Here is a 16,696-nt window from a genome sequence, read left to right as displayed (position 1 = left end):
CCAAAACAAGTAGCTAATGCGTCAAACTGGGTTTTCCTTTAGTACTTTGCAAAAGCTTTTTTCTCCAAACTGTGGCAGAGGCCTGTAGCTTTCCTTCCTGTGGAAGAGCGCTACCCCTACTCAAAAGCTGTGTTCCCATTGCTGCCGTTACCAAAGTCAACTTAACTGTAGTTGTACTACACAGCTGAATGCCAGAGAGGTTACCACAACACTGGGCGACAGTGCCGTTGACACACTTTTAACTAAATCATCTCACCCTGAGCTCCTGATTTAATATAAATGGTAAGTTAAACTGTAACTGAAGATAAAAGTTTTCTTCCCTCTCTGCCCTCAAAGCCGTGGGTAGGGAGCTTTGAGAAGCTCCAGGGAAGGGAGGAACTGGATTTTAGTAACTTCATACACGCAACAGGAAAAACACCTGGCACTGCACTCAATTTCCTTTTTATTTTTTTTAAAAGGAGGACTCTAGCCACTTGTACAAGGAGCTGAATCCATAGACACAGCTGTCTGTTCATCGTCCCAATCCAGTGACTAGTTATTTGTTACAGGACCCTGGAGCTGCTGCCTTAAAACGGGCATTCAGGTGTTTCACCTGAACATGAACAGCACAGGTGCAATACAATGCCGCAGCAGTTGATGAAGCAGGAATGCAGTTACAAGTGTGAAGCACGTTTGCGTTTCCAGAGATGGATGCAAAGGGCACAGAGGAGAACTGCCAGAAGACTTCATGGGGTGGGGGGGTTACACGTGATCTCCCAAAGAGCCAGGAACTGACAGCCGTGCAGGCGTGCTGTGCGGCACTGTCAGCTGTTACTTCTCAGATGACAAGTGCTATAAAACATCCCAGGAACAGAAGATGAGAATACAATATAAAACCCAACACTATCCCTGTCTGGCGGTAGTATGAGACATCAAAAGTCACTGGACATCTTCATCCAAATTTATTTATTAATAGGGTAACAACATATTCCAAATTATTACAAGCCTGTACTAATCCTTCCATTACCATCTCAAGTTTGACCAACATGTCAGACGTCTGCAGTAAATGTCAGTGTTTAGGTGCAGAATTGAAATAAAAGCTTGGAGAATAATTAGCAACAGGAAGTAACAGTATAAACACCACGGTAACAGATCAGCATGACATCTGCCGAAGGCTCTAGGGTCACTCCCAGTCAGGCTGCTCTAGTCTCAAGTTGTGGCAAGGAACAGAGAGAGAAATAATGCAGCTTACATACTTCAATTACAAACCAGCGAGCACAAAAGCATTTAAGATTTCATAACTGCACAGGAACTATACAGTATTTTAATCAAACATTAATGTCTTACCTCATGCCTAGATTTAGACTTTGCAGGCTCAAGTCCATCTCTGGCAATGGACAATGAGCAAAGTACCTTATACACTAAAAGATTTCAAAATTTAGAGCCCCAAATATATTAAGAAGCACTTTTGTTGAAGCTTCAGTCGATGCAAGCCTCCTTCAGTTACTGTAATTTCAGTGCTCCTTTTCCTCCACTTCTTTTTTAACCACAGTACTCAAAAAATTCCTCTAAAGGGCTTACACAGTTTTCACCGCTTGGCTCCTTGCAAACTCTGTGATTGTAGCTTAGCCAAGAAAGAAAGTGGCACACAAAACAGCAATAAATTACAGCACAGCTATCCCATTTAAACTACTTTAAAAAAAAATAAAAATAATAATAATACATAGATGCGCATTGTAAACAGGTGCCTTAAAAACATGCTTCTGAGCATCTGATACCAGGATGTTTTTCCCCAGGGTGTCCGTCCCCCTGTCTGCAACGGGACACATCGGACCCAACGGCACCAAGGAGGGAGGACACCAGCTCCCCTGCAGCTTCAGGTGCAAGTTTTCCCCATTTAACATCTGTGCTAAAGGTGTTGCTGCCCTCAGAACGGGAAGAGGTCAGGCTGCTAGTGCCAAAATGCTGCAAGACGTCCAGTAAACTCCAACATGCACAACTTTGAGCCTAACAAATGCGTACTCAAGACCGACTTTGGAATCAAGGCAACAGGGATCAAAGGCAGCCCCCTCCTTTGCTCGCAAAGCCTGATCTAATACTGTTTTGTTACCCTAATTAACACTTGCACCTTTTTTCCTACAACTATTTAATGCAACTGAGAGGGAAAAAAAACCTACTTCCAAAAGGTCTTGATCTTGCATCTAATGCTCCCGAAGCACTCAATCTAGGAGTAATCCTATGAAAACTGTCATTATAGCAATTGCCACTGAGCTCAGCTAGAAAAAGTCATTTAGTGAAATGACAAAAGACATGATTGAAGGTAATCATGCAGAATAAAGCAGGGTATACTACACGGATAGCACACGCACACGTGTGCACACGCATTCACAACTGCACTATTATCTGGAATACTGTTTGTTTCGAAGACACGGTGAAGCTAGCACAATCGCCCTAGAGAGCAGCACAGCTCAGTCGAAGTCACGGTTTGTAAGAACCAGCGGAGCAACCAGAGTCCACACGTACAGCACGATGCCAATCCAGCTGGAAGATATCTTCACCCAGACAGACGGCCATTTGCTGGTCATCGTCTCATAAGAAGAATCCGGACTGTGAGAGAAGGAGAAGAAAAAAGAAAGTTTGCAATTTTTGTTTCAGTATGACATACTAGTGTAGTAAGCCACTCTCCAACACTATTTTCACAGCAGATCATTTTCACTTCAGCTCCACACCTCAAAGGACATCTCTACCCTTCTTCCGGGCAGTTCACACCAATCTGTACAGGAACACCATTTGTAAGTTGGTGTCACAGGAAGGTGGGGAAAGCAACAGCAGCCCAAAAAATATTTAGTAAGAGAAGCTGCCAAGAAGCAGAAATAATTATGACGAATCTCTAAGCAAATCTGTGGAAAGGCAGGAAATGGATAGCATTTATAGATACAAATAATGCATTTTACCTGGCCGAAAGACAACACCTAGAAGAATTAATAATCTTGATGTTATATTGACCCAAGCAGGGCCAGAAATCAAATCCACAGCAGACCTATCTATCAAGAGTTACTTTTGAAGGAAACACCTTTTAGTGTTGCTATTTTGATACAAATTGTCCTCTAGCAAATTATTAGAGACCATACTTTATATTTTTCAATTCTGAAGAACATCTGCTCAAGCTGCTAAACATAGTAACAATTCACACACAGGAGGACTATTTTATCATGAGGGTTTATTTCAGGGAGCAGACCACCTCATTTTCTTCCACCAGACCCTGTCACAGAATGGCTGAGAGGTTGGAAGGGACCTCTGGAGGTCATCTCCTCCAACCCCCCTGCCCGAGCAGGGACACCTACAGCCAGCTAATCAGGACTATGCCCAGACGGCTTTTGAATATCTCCAAGGATGGAGACGCCACAACCTCCCTGGGCAACCTGCGCAGTGCTCAGTCACCCTCAATAAAAAAATGTGTTTCCTGATGTTCAGAGGGAACCTCCTGTGTTTCAGTCTGTGCCCGCTGCCTCTGGTCCTGTCACTGGGCACCACTGAAAAGAGCCTGGCTCCGTCCTCTTTGCACCCTCCCTTCAGGTATTTATTTATATACATTGATGAGATCCCCCTGAGCCTTCTCTTCTCCAGGCTGAACAGTCCCCGCTCTCTCAGCCTCTCCTCATACGACAGGTGCTCCAGTCCCTTCTTCATCTTTGTGGCCCTTCGCTGGACTCTCTCCAGTATGTCCATGTCTCTCTCGTACTGGGGAGCCCAGGACCGGACCCAGCACTCCAGGTGTGGTCACCAGTGCTGAGTAGAGGGGAAGGATCATCTCTCCTTCGACCTGCTGATATAACATGTCCTATCTCTCCTTTTTCCAGCTCTTTGTACCAGACATGGGCCTCATGTTTACTTATTTTTAGTTGTTATAGAATTTAAGACTCTATCCTGTTCACTTCAGCACGACGTGTTTCAGCAGTCCTGTGAATCATGAGAATTAGCCTAGAAAATATGACAGGCACTTGTGAACAAGGTTGGCTACTCCAATTTTCCAATGCAATTCATTTAATATAGATCAAACAGTATACTTCCCTTGAGAAGTCCATTCAAGACCTCCATTCCCCACAGCACACCACTTACGCCTCCTTGTCCAGCAAAAGATAGCGTCTTGTATGCTCATTATTAGCACAATATATTATCAAACGTAAATACCTGTACCAGTTGGTAAGCGTCATCATGATATACAGTGATGCCAGGAAAAGCATGAAATGAAAGAAGGAGTAACTGTAAGTAACTCCATCCCTCTCGTTATCTATGGCTCGGTGAACATCATCTCCATCGTCAAGGGAGCCGTCACTCCTGGGCATGCCATCCTCTATCAGCGTTGATTCATCACTGGTCAGCATCAGCTTGTTAACTTGGCTGTTGTTGGATGTTCGGATGCTGTATTTGACAGGAAAGGACACAGTACAGTTACCCAAATAAATACAATCTAGTATCTGACAATGAGAAGTAATACAAGTTAGTAGGAATTTTTTTAAAGGAATCTTACCTTGAATAAAGAACGCACAGCAAAAACAAGACCAGTCCTACGATTCCTTGTGCATCCCACCACTGAACTACCTGACCTTGGGTTGGAACGGTGGTGCTGTTGTAACCAATGATGCTCAGCAAACTTGGGTTACAGCGCCTATCTGTGGGGGAAGTTACATTAAAACTTACATAAAACAAGAACAGAACAAATATTTAGTATTACATTTCCACGCTGAATACACAGTAATAGAAAGGAACTTTGTGACTGTGACAGTCTTGAAGTAAAAAAGCTTTGAATCTAATTTTAGCCTATTGAGTCTCTCTAAAGCAGGCCAACGACAGCATGTGGCATAAAAATCTGTCTCCCTGAGCAGATAAAAGGATTTTAAACTTATATAAGATATGCATCAACTGCTTTACTGTTCCGTCTCATATAATTAGATGCAATAAAAGTGCTCTGCATATTAAGCTTTAGAAATTCTACCACTAGAAACCCAGTTTGACAAACATATACTCTATAGATGGGGTACCAGAGTCATCTCAGAGTTGGAAAAGAATGCTACAAAGTCAGTTTCGTATTATCAACAGTTCCCAACTCACAGCATCCACAGATAACACAGACGAAACAGCTGAAAGTAGCAGACAATCTTATTTCCCCATAATTACTGCAGGAATTAGGTATGACTCATATGTATGCTGTTACACAGAAGCACAAAAGATTGTCCATAATTAAGATAAAAGGGCCAGAAACCCAATTAAAAACACCAAAAAAAAAAAAAAATCAGTATTTGGCAGTTTATTTTAATCACCAGAATTTCTGAAAAAACTTTTTTTTTTTTTTTAAGAGATGCTTAGCTGTTTTCAGACACAAGAAACATTGAAAACATTTATTGATACATTTTTTAAAATCCTCAGTTCAGAAAAATATCATCAGTAGCATCTCAGTCACCAGGTAAGAAACTTGAAACTTGGTAGGGAGATGAACCTCCCAGACACCTTGGAAGAGTTGTGGTAATCTGCAAAGTCTAAGCCTTAGCATACTGCAGTTCTGCCAATAATAGGTTGGAATTCTTCCATACGATAAAACTTAAGAGCAAGTGAAAAACACATTATCTTTGGAAGAACTATTTCTTCGGTATTATCACAGATAATTGGGGGGGGGGGGGAGAGAACACAAACTAATGAGTCCTGCCTCTAACTTGCATGCATTATAGTACCCCATTGTAATATTGCCTTGCAAAAAGGTAAAGATACAATTTACTGCTGAACTGGTTACCCAAAAAGCCATATATTGCTACTACACTTACCTGGTTCATTGGTCATAGCTGACCAAGTCAAATACATTGTATAAATTGTGATCACAGAAGACTGCAGCAAACCAGATCTTGGCTGAGATTCCTATACAAAGTAGTCATGAAACAGCAAAGTTAGGCAATTAAAAGTCTCGGGCACAATAATATTATAGGTTTCTAGGACTGATAACACAAAAAAACCCACCCCTAAAAGGTAACAGAATTAAAACTATACCTGAATCTTCGGCAGAATTGACATTACAGAAGCACCAATACACAGCAGCATATTAACACTGATGAATGTCTTGTTTTCAGAACAACCTTCTGGATGAGTATAATAAACATAAAACAAGACAATTGCTACTAGAGACAGCAGGTAATTGACAGCTGTAGCTGACAGCAGAGCTGTGAAAAGAGACAAAAACAGAGTTAAACTGGTTAATAATGGAGAGTATTAAAATTGAAATAATATTGCACGATTATCAGGTTTTTGGATACGGTATACAATGACAATTAGAGAGCAGCTCTGGGCATTGAAATGTAAAGGAAGTAAGTTCTTCTCAATACTCTGAGGTCTTAAAAAGAAAGAACACAATAAATGGGAAGCCCGAAGCCATACTTGATTCTCCAGTGCTCTAACAGCAACCAAGAAGAGCAAGTATGAAGGAATACTGTTATACTACATACTACACTTTGGCTAAAAGCTTAAAAAAAAGAAACTGAAGAACTACTTCTCCAACAGAAGGAAAAACAAAATCTTATTTCCAAATTCCATCTTATTAAAAACATTAGAGACTGAAGTGGCCATTGCACGAAGACAGGGTGTGCTGTCTTTTAAAACACCTAAATTATCACATCTGAAACGTTTTATTAAAATTAACATATCATTTCTCCAGTGAGATGACTTGTACTCTCCATCACTATCTTGGCCTTTCACTCAGGGTATACCTTCGAAGAATGACTGACCGGCAGACAGAAAGAAAAAACAATTATTTGAGATGCTTATGCTCAACATGAAGCAGTAACAGACTAGTTTGTTTTTAATCTGCGCTAAGGTGTAACAAAACCTGTGGCTGAAAAAAGAAAAAAAAAAAAAAAACAAACCCCACAATTGCGACTTCTCTGCTATCACAAACTGATGGCCTGCTTCCAGGGATTAGATCTTGTAACTCAAGAGGCTGCTGCCCCTCTCCCTACCCTCCTCCTCTTTATTTAACTTGACATCAAAAGGACAGCAAGACAATGGAGCTGAACTACACCATCTGAGAAAATGATACTTATGCACGAAGCAGCCCTTCTGCACTCTGGTAAAATGCACTACTCGGTGAATAACTTATTTAACATAATGCACAATGAAATTTAAAACTTGATTGTAGTACAGTCCTTTACCTGCATACCAGCACCTTGAGTTTCCTTCCTCCATTTTTTCAACCCAAGATTCATTCCAGGAGTGGGCAAAGTCAATAAGCAAGACCAGCTGAATAAGAATAAAGCAGAATGCTCCAGCCATACCTACATAAAACCACACTAAAAGAGAAATAAAACAAAACCAGCTCAGAACCATAGATAATTTACCACCCTGTCTTAATGTCCCTAAACACAGAAAAGTGCTATAGTTACACAGCTACAATTAAAACGATAAGACATCAGCATGCACTTAGTTTTGTTTTAAAACCAGTTATGATTGCACCATGATACAGTGGAAGACAATATTCCCTTACCAGTTGTAAACGGTCCCTCTGGTATGAAGAAAGCTCCAACACTAATTGCAAGTGCTGTTGCAAATTTAAAGAACCAGAATCTAAAGGGAAATTAAAAAAAAAAAAAAAAAAGTCAGGCAACTGCTTAAGTCTGATCTAATTCACAAAAACTTGAAAGAACACAAAATGCACATCCTTAAGTGTTTGTTTCTTTTTTTAATTCACTCATTCTTAACTCACTTCTTTTAATTTTTATCCTACTTCATCTGCCCAAGATTTTTGTTCTCCAGAAAATTATGCTTGAGCTGTGCTAGACTGACACAGAGTTTGACACATTTCCCAGAGATATCTCACTCGCTTATTACAAATGAAGCCAGCGTGGAATATAATTGTGAGTTGGGTATTTTTGTTTGGTTGGTTGGTTTTTTGAGAAGGTTTTTAACTAGAGCAGTGAGATTACTGAACTGCCTACAAATCAGAAAATCAGGTTAAAAAAATCCCTACCTGTTTTTAATATCAAAACCAAAAAGGTAGAAGATCTGGTGCCTACAATGACAGAGACATTATGCTGGAGTTCCCTACCAGTCTTGATTCATTTCCTACAAGAGAGAGATGTACAAAAGCCTGGATTCTTCCCACCTAACTTCAGACTCTTTAGGCCTACGTCTGATGAGGACTTAATCACAACAACAAAAGCAAAGGATTTATCCTTCACAGAAAGGACACAATCAAATTTTAAGTCCCTGTTCCAGTGCAGTAGCACTGGATTTTATTTTTTTTTTCCCAGTAAAAGATACACACTCATGGACAAGCAAAACAGATCAGATGCTTCCCAGAAAGCAGACAAGGAAATATCTTCCACCAAAGATACACCAAACCCACCCCAAATACAGACTGTGTACAAATACACCCCGCATAGGGAACTTCAAGTCAAAAAGTTACGCCAACAAAACTATAAGAAGGCGAAAAATATTTTTTCTGATCACAGTGACAGGGAGCTCCAAATACAGGCACTGTACCATCTACACGTACTTCAAAACTGAATATAGCACAGAGACATGTACCACACCCCTGCGACGTCAAACACTTGCACGGTTTTCAAGTTTTCTATCTCTTGTCATTTTTCCATACTTTGAACAAGTTTAATCTCTCCTTCTGGCTGTTACAATCAGGTGATGGTGACCAGAGGAATAAATTCCAACTGTGTGGAGAGGAACTATGTGAGATGACAGAAGTGCAGAATATGGGAAAAATGGACTAATTCCCTGGGATACAGAGAACTGACTAAACCCAGTTTGAAAGCTGAATTAACTTATAACATTTATGGTGTAATACATACCCCACTAAAACTAGTTTTTGAATCCACATGTGGAATTTTAGGTTTTTTAAATCACTTTCATTCTCAATTATAGAAATAAGAACAGGTTCAAGTTTGTAAAAATTTCATCTCTCATTCCAGACTTTAAGGGATCTTAACACTCTACCCATATAACGTGCATGACAGCTGAAAACAATACTCATCTGAAATAACACCCACAGTTGCTATGCATTCTGTGCAAGCCAGCAACAATCCTGTGAATACATTGTAACTGATTTTTTCTATTATTACTATTAACCTGAGGCAAGAAACCATTCTGACTGCTGTTAAAAAGCAAAGAAGGTGAACATTGGCACTGGACCACATTACTGGGCTTAACTTGCATGCAAGCATGAAAAAGTTAGTACACATACATGGAAAAACTTAATATCCTGAATATTTCAAATCACTGACGGAAAGATTACATTGCAAAGTATTACTGAAGATACATACAATTTCAAAAATCAAAAGCCATGGTTTTCATAAAGCTACCTGTAATGCATACTATTGAAGCAACTAGTCATTACAGAAGTGTTGGAAGCAACATTATTAAATATTTTAGCACTAACAGTTAACGAGTATCATTTTTCCTGTTATCCTAGCGGTGACGCTAGATTGGCTAAGAAGAGTGAACTGCTATGGGCTGCATAAATAGTTCCAAAATTTGTACTGGAGAGCACAACTCCAGATAAGGGTATCAAGAAGATCCCAAACACTTAAGAAGCAGTTTTAGGTAAAAAGATTCCACATCATGTAAAAGGTGTCTTTTATTGTAAAAACACACAGTGTTGATACAGAATGTACCTGAACCATTTTCTTCTTGCTTGTAACAAGTATGCTCTCCTGAACAAAGCAGGGCGGAGGGAAAGGCTGAGCTGAGTTACTGCTGCTAACGCATCTTAAAACTGTACCAGCCTCTTTTTCATTAGACCAAAACAAACAAAAGAAGTAAACAAAGCAATGTTCTGCTCAGTCTTAATTATTTTCTTTTCCCCTACAGAAATCATTGAAGTTTTTTCTCATTTTACGCTAGAAACGTTTAATCTTATTATACTGAATATAAAGTGACTTCTTCATTTTTATTGCTTAGCTGTTCATAGCTTCTGTTAAATATAATCATGTTGAAAAAGTAGTAGTCTAAGCAATCACTGTGACCACTAAGACTAGGCACCATAAATGGTTTTATGCTTTTTAGTGCCGTGCCCTACTACAAATATTTACATCTCCTTGGTTCAAGAAGCTACATTACACATAGGCTGAGCCTGGATGAAAACTACCACTTGTGTCAACCCACAAGCTGAAATTCCACTATTATCTTCCATCTGATAATCCTAACTACAATGAAATAGAAAAGAAAAATTTTCTGGAAAGTTCAGAAACTAAATACATAACTCACTCTTCTTTATGCAGAGGGGAGACCGAAGAAAAGATAGCAGAGGGGGAAGAGATATGTTATATATCTATATAGATACATGTAACTGTTAGGATCTTTAAAATAAAGCTGTTCAGAAACGAGCAAGCCCTTACAAACATCAAAGTGAAGAGGAATGTAATTCCTAGAGGACAGATGAGGCTTTTTAATCTTTCTATTTGTTGAAAAAAATCTCAGTGGAATGAAACTTAGTTACCATTATTCACCTCTGAATTTTGTCATCTTTGGACAAAAGCAGAATCTCTAATCTTGGGAAACCTCTGGACAGATTATCCATTGTCAGAGTTCAGGCTCTGAAAAGTGACAGCCATGTGTATCTTTTCCTCTTGCAAAAATTAATCTGCCATGTCTAAGAACTAATAACTTTGAACACCCTCTACTGCAACAACACTCCTCTAGCTACTACGAAATTAATTCTTTGTGGAACAGTAGATTTGACCAGTGTGCTCAGCCACAGGCTTTATTGTCACAGTAGCTGTATCTCATATGGACACACCGCCCATCCCAGTTCTCATTTCTGTATCTTACCCATTGTGCACCGCTGCTCTTGGGTCATTGCTGCTCTTCACTTTGATCATCAATAAGGAGAAGAGAAGGAAGAACATGGCCATGCCAAAGCACACACGGTACACGGCTTTGTAACCAACTAGTACATCGCAATTCACATGGCCATGCACACCAGGAATAGTTGTTCCCATCCCTCCATCACAAAATCCAGGGATCTGTGATAAATACAAGACACTTCAGTGATGTGTAAAAGGCCTCCTGTGAGTAAATATGTATTAGCAATTTATTAATATACAATTCATTAATATTGTAACATTATGCAACTATTAAAATTGCTAGAAAACATGATATTGAAGGGCTGCATTGCTAGTTACAGTCCAACCAGAATATTAAACACATTCAAGGGAAAAAATCCCGCATAGGCAAATTCTAAACAAAACCAAAAATAAATCTTATTAACAGTGGGGGAGGGGGGGGTTGTTATTAGCAATTTCAGAACTTCTCAAAGAAATGCAGTTTTCACCTGTTGATCTGAATCAGGAGCTAAATAAAAGATCTGGGATTTGGTAAATTTGACTTGACAGTTACTATCAGGTTCGTGACATAGCTAGGAGAAGGCAGCCTGCTCACATCTCTTTAAAACAGAAACAGCCTCCCCTCAAAAAGTAACATCACCATCAATTAGAAATATCTGTAACTTCCATATGAAACAGCTGAGAATATCCTTTCCAGTCACTACCAGGACATGAGCAACATCTTTTTGAAGTCAAATCATACTCCAGAAGGCTGTAATTTTCTTCCCTAGATGACTAACATGGCTCTCACTGAAGCTGTAACATGGTTACTATACCACACTGAAATAAACATTTACAGATTAATCATTTTGGGGGAAGAAAATCAAAAGCATGCCTAACAGAAGTTACTATCTACTAGAAAAAAAATAAAGACAGCAAAACGAAGACTAACAGAACCAAAGCACATGCAACCCGAGTTCAGTGAACCTATAAGCTCTCCCATAACTCAAATTATCACTCTGTAATTTTACACGCACTATCGTATCTTCATATAACTAATAAACTGTAAAATCCTATAAGCACTTCCTAATTTCCTTAAGTGAAAAATATGCTATCATTAGTGAGAATTATTTTTGTTATGCATTTGCAGACTTTAAAATAGATTTTTAACTAGTACAACACAATGAAACTAAAAGACATATCTTAGATTGTGGTTATTTTTTTCTTTTATTAACAGCAATCAAAATCAATCAAGTGCCACAAATACAAGCATCTCAATAATATATAATTTAAAACTCCACATACATAAGTTACATTTTCTTGTTTGATACAAGATTTTATTTTTTCTGCTCTGAGCTATTAAAGAAGAGATGCAACTTTATTTCTAAATAGCGCTTTTCATCTATGCAGTGACTGTCCCATGAGTTCTTTGTTTATTTGACCTACAGTGAAATTAACGGTGACTGTGAAGCACAGGTGGCAGCACAATTACGTATTTCCAAAGAAAACCCATGCTTTCAAGATGTCATTTACAATTATCTGTGACATTTGTTCTACCAAACATGCTAGCAAAGAAGTAACCTGACCTTCTTCAGCTGCTCTTCCATGCCTGGTATTAACATTACACAGGCAACACTCACGCCAAGAAGTAAGAAGAACGCATAAACCAGCCGAGTTATGGTGGAGTTGTTTCCACTGGGGCAGCATCGGCAGAGCAAGCACGGGGCACTTCCACATAAGCACGGTATCTGACAGAGAGACAGAACATAAAACAAATTCTTTAAAAAGTTTTGCATTGCTAGATTTCAATATTTAATCAGGCTGTGTAGATCATCAGAATGACTCATCCTATGCATCTCATCACTAGTGCAGACTAAGTCGCTGCAACACATTACAGAGCCCCCTAACAATCTTGGCACCGCTGTGGAATGAAATTAGTGCTATGTCAAAAGTAATCATTTATCCATTCAGAGGAAATAAAGACTGGATTCAGGCTCATTTGTTCTCTTGAATTTTATTTCATTTCAGCTAAATGAGATGCAAGGATTGCTTTTAGTTAACAACTACATCCTCCCTTCCACAGCTGCAGAGATTAAACAAACACACCGCAGAAAAGAAATTTGAGCACAACTGCCATCTAGGTACATTTTCAGCATCTGGCAGAGTTGGGCCACAATCCTCACTGGGGCCATAAACATTACTGGAGCACAAACAATAGGTAAAATAGCATAAAGCTTAGATTGCAAATTATTGCATATTTAGCAGCTACTCACGTATCACATAATTCTGTTAGCTGGCAAAATTAACTTACGCAATGTAACAGTTACAAACCACAAGAACAAAGCAAACACACAGTATACGTATTATCATTGCTACCAAATACCAACAGCGAAAGTGGATAGGAATGCTGTGCAGTCGTAATACTACAAGGGGGAAAAATAGGACAAAATTTACCTGTATTTAACTCTTAAACAGAAAATTGTCGGAAGAAGGAAAGGGAGCAGATAGTGCTAACTCACCCGGGGGTGGGAAGCGGGAAGCGTACTTCACCCCTTTGCAATTTTCTGCCACTTGCTGAGTGACAATTCAGGAAGCGAAAGAAGGGCAAGGTTCCACAAGTAAACGTAAGCCAAAAGAGGAAGGGTACAATCAAAATGTTTTGTTTTCTGGGTTTTTTTAATTTACAAATAAATTATTTTGCCTAGAAGACATGGGAAATCCCAGTGAGCAGTTAACAGCTAAGTTTTGGAGGCCACATATTTTTCAGCTAAGGTAAAGTTACGAAGGGAGCGCTGCCCTATCTGAGCTACAACAGACCACGCAACCTCTGACAAAGATACTGAAGGGCGCTACAACCCAGCTTCTCCCCCAGCACACATGCAGGGACACCTCCGCCACGTGACAAAAGCCACAGGTGTTAATCACCGCATGAAAGACACTCAGTCAGTCACATAAGAACATGACTGGTTAGACAGCCACATGACCAGTGCACGTCAATCATTCAGTATGACTGGCATGTGTCAGAGAGGGTTGTTAAAAGTTTAGTCATATGACAAACAAAAATGCCAGCAGTCCGCCGCCGCTACCAGGAAGGCCCCAGGGCTTGTAGGGAAGAGCAGACAGACTGCCACAAGGGTCTTGGCAGCCTCCTGAGAAACCCTCCGGAAAAGGCTCAGATTAGCTGTTCTTACAGGTTCAACCGGACCCACACACTGGACCCACAAACTGGGTCTTTTAAATACTTTCCTTGTATTCTTTTTGTACTTGTGTTCCTTTTCGAGGATGGAAGAGCCAAGAATTTTCACTCCACTATGCTACAGAATCATTTTTAAATAAGCAAACTTCACTATTAAATTTGTCTTGCTAAAAAAGTGAAACTAGCTAGATTCTCATTATAACTATTTCAGTATGTCAAAGATATTATATTGCCCTTTTTTACCTCCTCCTCCACTCAGTATCATTATAGCACAAAGAGTATGAGGGTGTTGATTCCAGGAGAGGTTTCATCTCATTGTAAGAAAGAAATTTTTTACAGTGAGAACAATCAGTCACTGCAACAACCTCCCCAAGGACATGGTAGAGTCCCCATCGCTGAAGGTTTTCAAGACACAACTGGACAGGGTCCTAGATCACCTCATCTAGGCTCCCCCTCCTATGAAAGGTTGGACCAGATGATCCTTCGAGGCTGTTCTATGACTGCAAGCAACTACATTAGTGGCATCTATCCTTAGTAAGCAGGAAATGTATGGCAAATATTGGCTTAGGATTCATCAGGATTTTACAGTACTAATGTATTACACTATTTCCTACACACACACGCAAATAACCTTTCTATTCTCTGTTCAAAAAATTACTTTCTTGAACTAATTCTGTCTGCATTAATATTTTTGAAGATACTGTTGAATGAAAGGTTGAATTTGGCAGAGTAGAATATAAGCCTAGGTTCATCTGCTGCAGAAAATTTGGTGCAAGGACCGTCTGACATAGAAGTCACTTCTCTGGAGAATCCCAGTGTTAAATTGTTTGCGAAATACCTAAGTAATTCAAGCAGCTTCCTCCTGAGTGCATCAAGGGGAACACAGAGGAATGCATGTTTCTAGACACAGGGGAGGCTTGCAGTGACCAAAATAAAGATGACTGACTTCCCCTCACTGAGAAACAATGTGCCTCAAATGAGGCAATATGCCCCATTTGTGTGTCTGAGCTCCAACACCAGCTTTTAAAACAGCTCATCCTTACAAGCTGTGATCATGCACATTTCTGAACAAGAGACCTACTGATAAATGATACTATTTACATAAGTTGGCCACTTCTGCAAGGAATCACATTACAGTCCAAGTCCCTCTTTCTTTTAGCAAGACAGAATAAAATATATACCATTCCAATAAAATAGTATTATTGTACTATTGGCGAAAACACTTCTAACAAGTAACAGACTTCAAAAAGAACAGAGAGCAAAGAACATTTGGTCCACGGAGCTGAGTTTATCAGCAGAGGAGGCAAGGACAGTTTGTGTCATTTTCTTTCTTCCTAAATTCAGAGCACGCCTCCTACAAAAAAAAAATACTACAGTACAAATAGTAGGATACTACTACACAAATCAAAGCTTAATATTAGCTCCCCAGGTGAAGGCCAGCTTAGTCAGAGATGCAGACAGTTACTCTGCAATTAGTTTTGAGCTTGCTTTCTTAAGGAAGCTTGGACAACAGTTACTAAGTCACAACTGCATAAACCTATTGCCATCCGGTAACTTTTGGACCTACCAACCAACTCACATCCCTACACGTTTTTGAGAAAAATAAGCAGCTCAGTGGTGTTCACTGTGGCAAAATAAGAAAAGATGACCCACACACCTATTCTGGGAGCAGCCAGCTGGGCAGACAAGTTAATTCATGCCTGCTAAACCACCCACTTCATTCTCTAGAGCAGTGGAAATTGCAGGAGGAACACATAACACGATCACTGAAGCGATCATGCCCCTGTATTCGGCACTGGTGAGGCCACACCTTGAGTACTGTGTTCAGTTTTGGGCCCCTCACTACAAGAAGGACGTTGAGGTGCTGGAGCGTGTCCAGAGAAGGGCAACAAAGCTGGTGAAGGGTCTGGAGAACAAGTCTTATGAAGAGCGGCTGAGGGAACTGGGGTTGTTTAGCCTGGAGAAAAGGAGGCTGAGGAGACCTCATCGCTCTCTACAACTACCTGAAAGGAGGTTGTAGCGAGGTGGGTGTCGGTCTCTTCTCCCAAGTAACCAGCGATAGGACAAGAGGAAATGGCCTCAAGTTGCGCCAGGGGAGGTTTAGATTGGACGTGAGGAAAAATTTCTTTACTGAAAGAGTGGTGAAACTGGTTTAGTGGGCATGGTGGTGTTGGGTCGACGGTTGGACTCGATGATCTTAGGGGTCTTTTCCAACCTTAATGATTCTATGATTCTATTCTATGATTCTATAACCAGACGAATATTGCAGGAGAGAGGAGAGAGAAAACCCCACAAAACCACTGAAAGTCAAGTGTCACTGCCCCTGATGCACACACACAGAACAAGTTTTTAATATCAAACATAATCTTCTTACTGGGGTAGTGACTAAATGATTATATACTGAATTAAGTATTCACAAAAACACTAGGCCCCCCGCTGGGCCTAGTCAGGTTTTAGCTACATCATCCCTTACTCATATGCTTAAAGGAACTGATTCAATCAAGATCTTTGCCTTGATAGAGTATTAAAGCAAGCAAAACAGCAGCTGAGCTATTTCAGGGAACAATGCAGTAGAGGCAAGACCCAGCAGAGTGAAAACAGCACTGTCTGACCGATCTAGGTCGTCAGGATCAGAAGACTTTTGGTGAGATGACAGTGCTCTTAAGGCCTTCCCCCCTCCCCCCACCCCCCCTCCCCCACCGCCACC

At 40.1% G+C, this 16,696-nt stretch overlaps 1 protein-coding gene across 1 annotated transcript in view; it reads right to left on the bottom strand.

Moving 5' to 3' along the window:
• Positions 1 to 2,447: 2,447 nt before the first annotated feature.
• The window catches only part of SERINC1 (serine incorporator 1), a 15,791-nt gene continuing 1,542 nt past the window's right edge, over positions 2,448 to 16,696 (bottom strand). The window contains exons 2-10 of the mRNA XM_009289120.2: positions 12,380 to 12,541; positions 10,801 to 10,994; positions 7,505 to 7,584; positions 7,173 to 7,310; positions 6,019 to 6,188; positions 5,799 to 5,889; positions 4,511 to 4,652; positions 4,171 to 4,401; positions 2,448 to 2,586 (exon numbers count right to left, since the gene is read on the bottom strand). Of these exons, the coding sequence (XP_009287395.1) occupies positions 2,448 to 2,586; positions 4,171 to 4,401; positions 4,511 to 4,652; positions 5,799 to 5,889; positions 6,019 to 6,188; positions 7,173 to 7,310; positions 7,505 to 7,584; positions 10,801 to 10,994; positions 12,380 to 12,415 (1,221 nt within the window). The 5' untranslated portion in view covers positions 12,416 to 12,541. The remainder of the gene's footprint in view (positions 2,587 to 4,170; positions 4,402 to 4,510; positions 4,653 to 5,798; positions 5,890 to 6,018; positions 6,189 to 7,172; positions 7,311 to 7,504; positions 7,585 to 10,800; positions 10,995 to 12,379; positions 12,542 to 16,696) is intronic.

This window comes from Aptenodytes forsteri, unplaced genomic scaffold, assembly GCF_000699145.1.
Source record: "Aptenodytes forsteri isolate BGI_AS27 unplaced genomic scaffold, ASM69914v1 Scaffold217, whole genome shotgun sequence".
In the NCBI taxonomy this organism is placed as follows: domain Eukaryota; kingdom Metazoa; phylum Chordata; class Aves; order Sphenisciformes; family Spheniscidae; genus Aptenodytes; species Aptenodytes forsteri.
The sequence above is the reverse complement of the archived record's forward strand: the minus strand, read 5'-3'. Positions and strand labels throughout refer to the sequence as shown.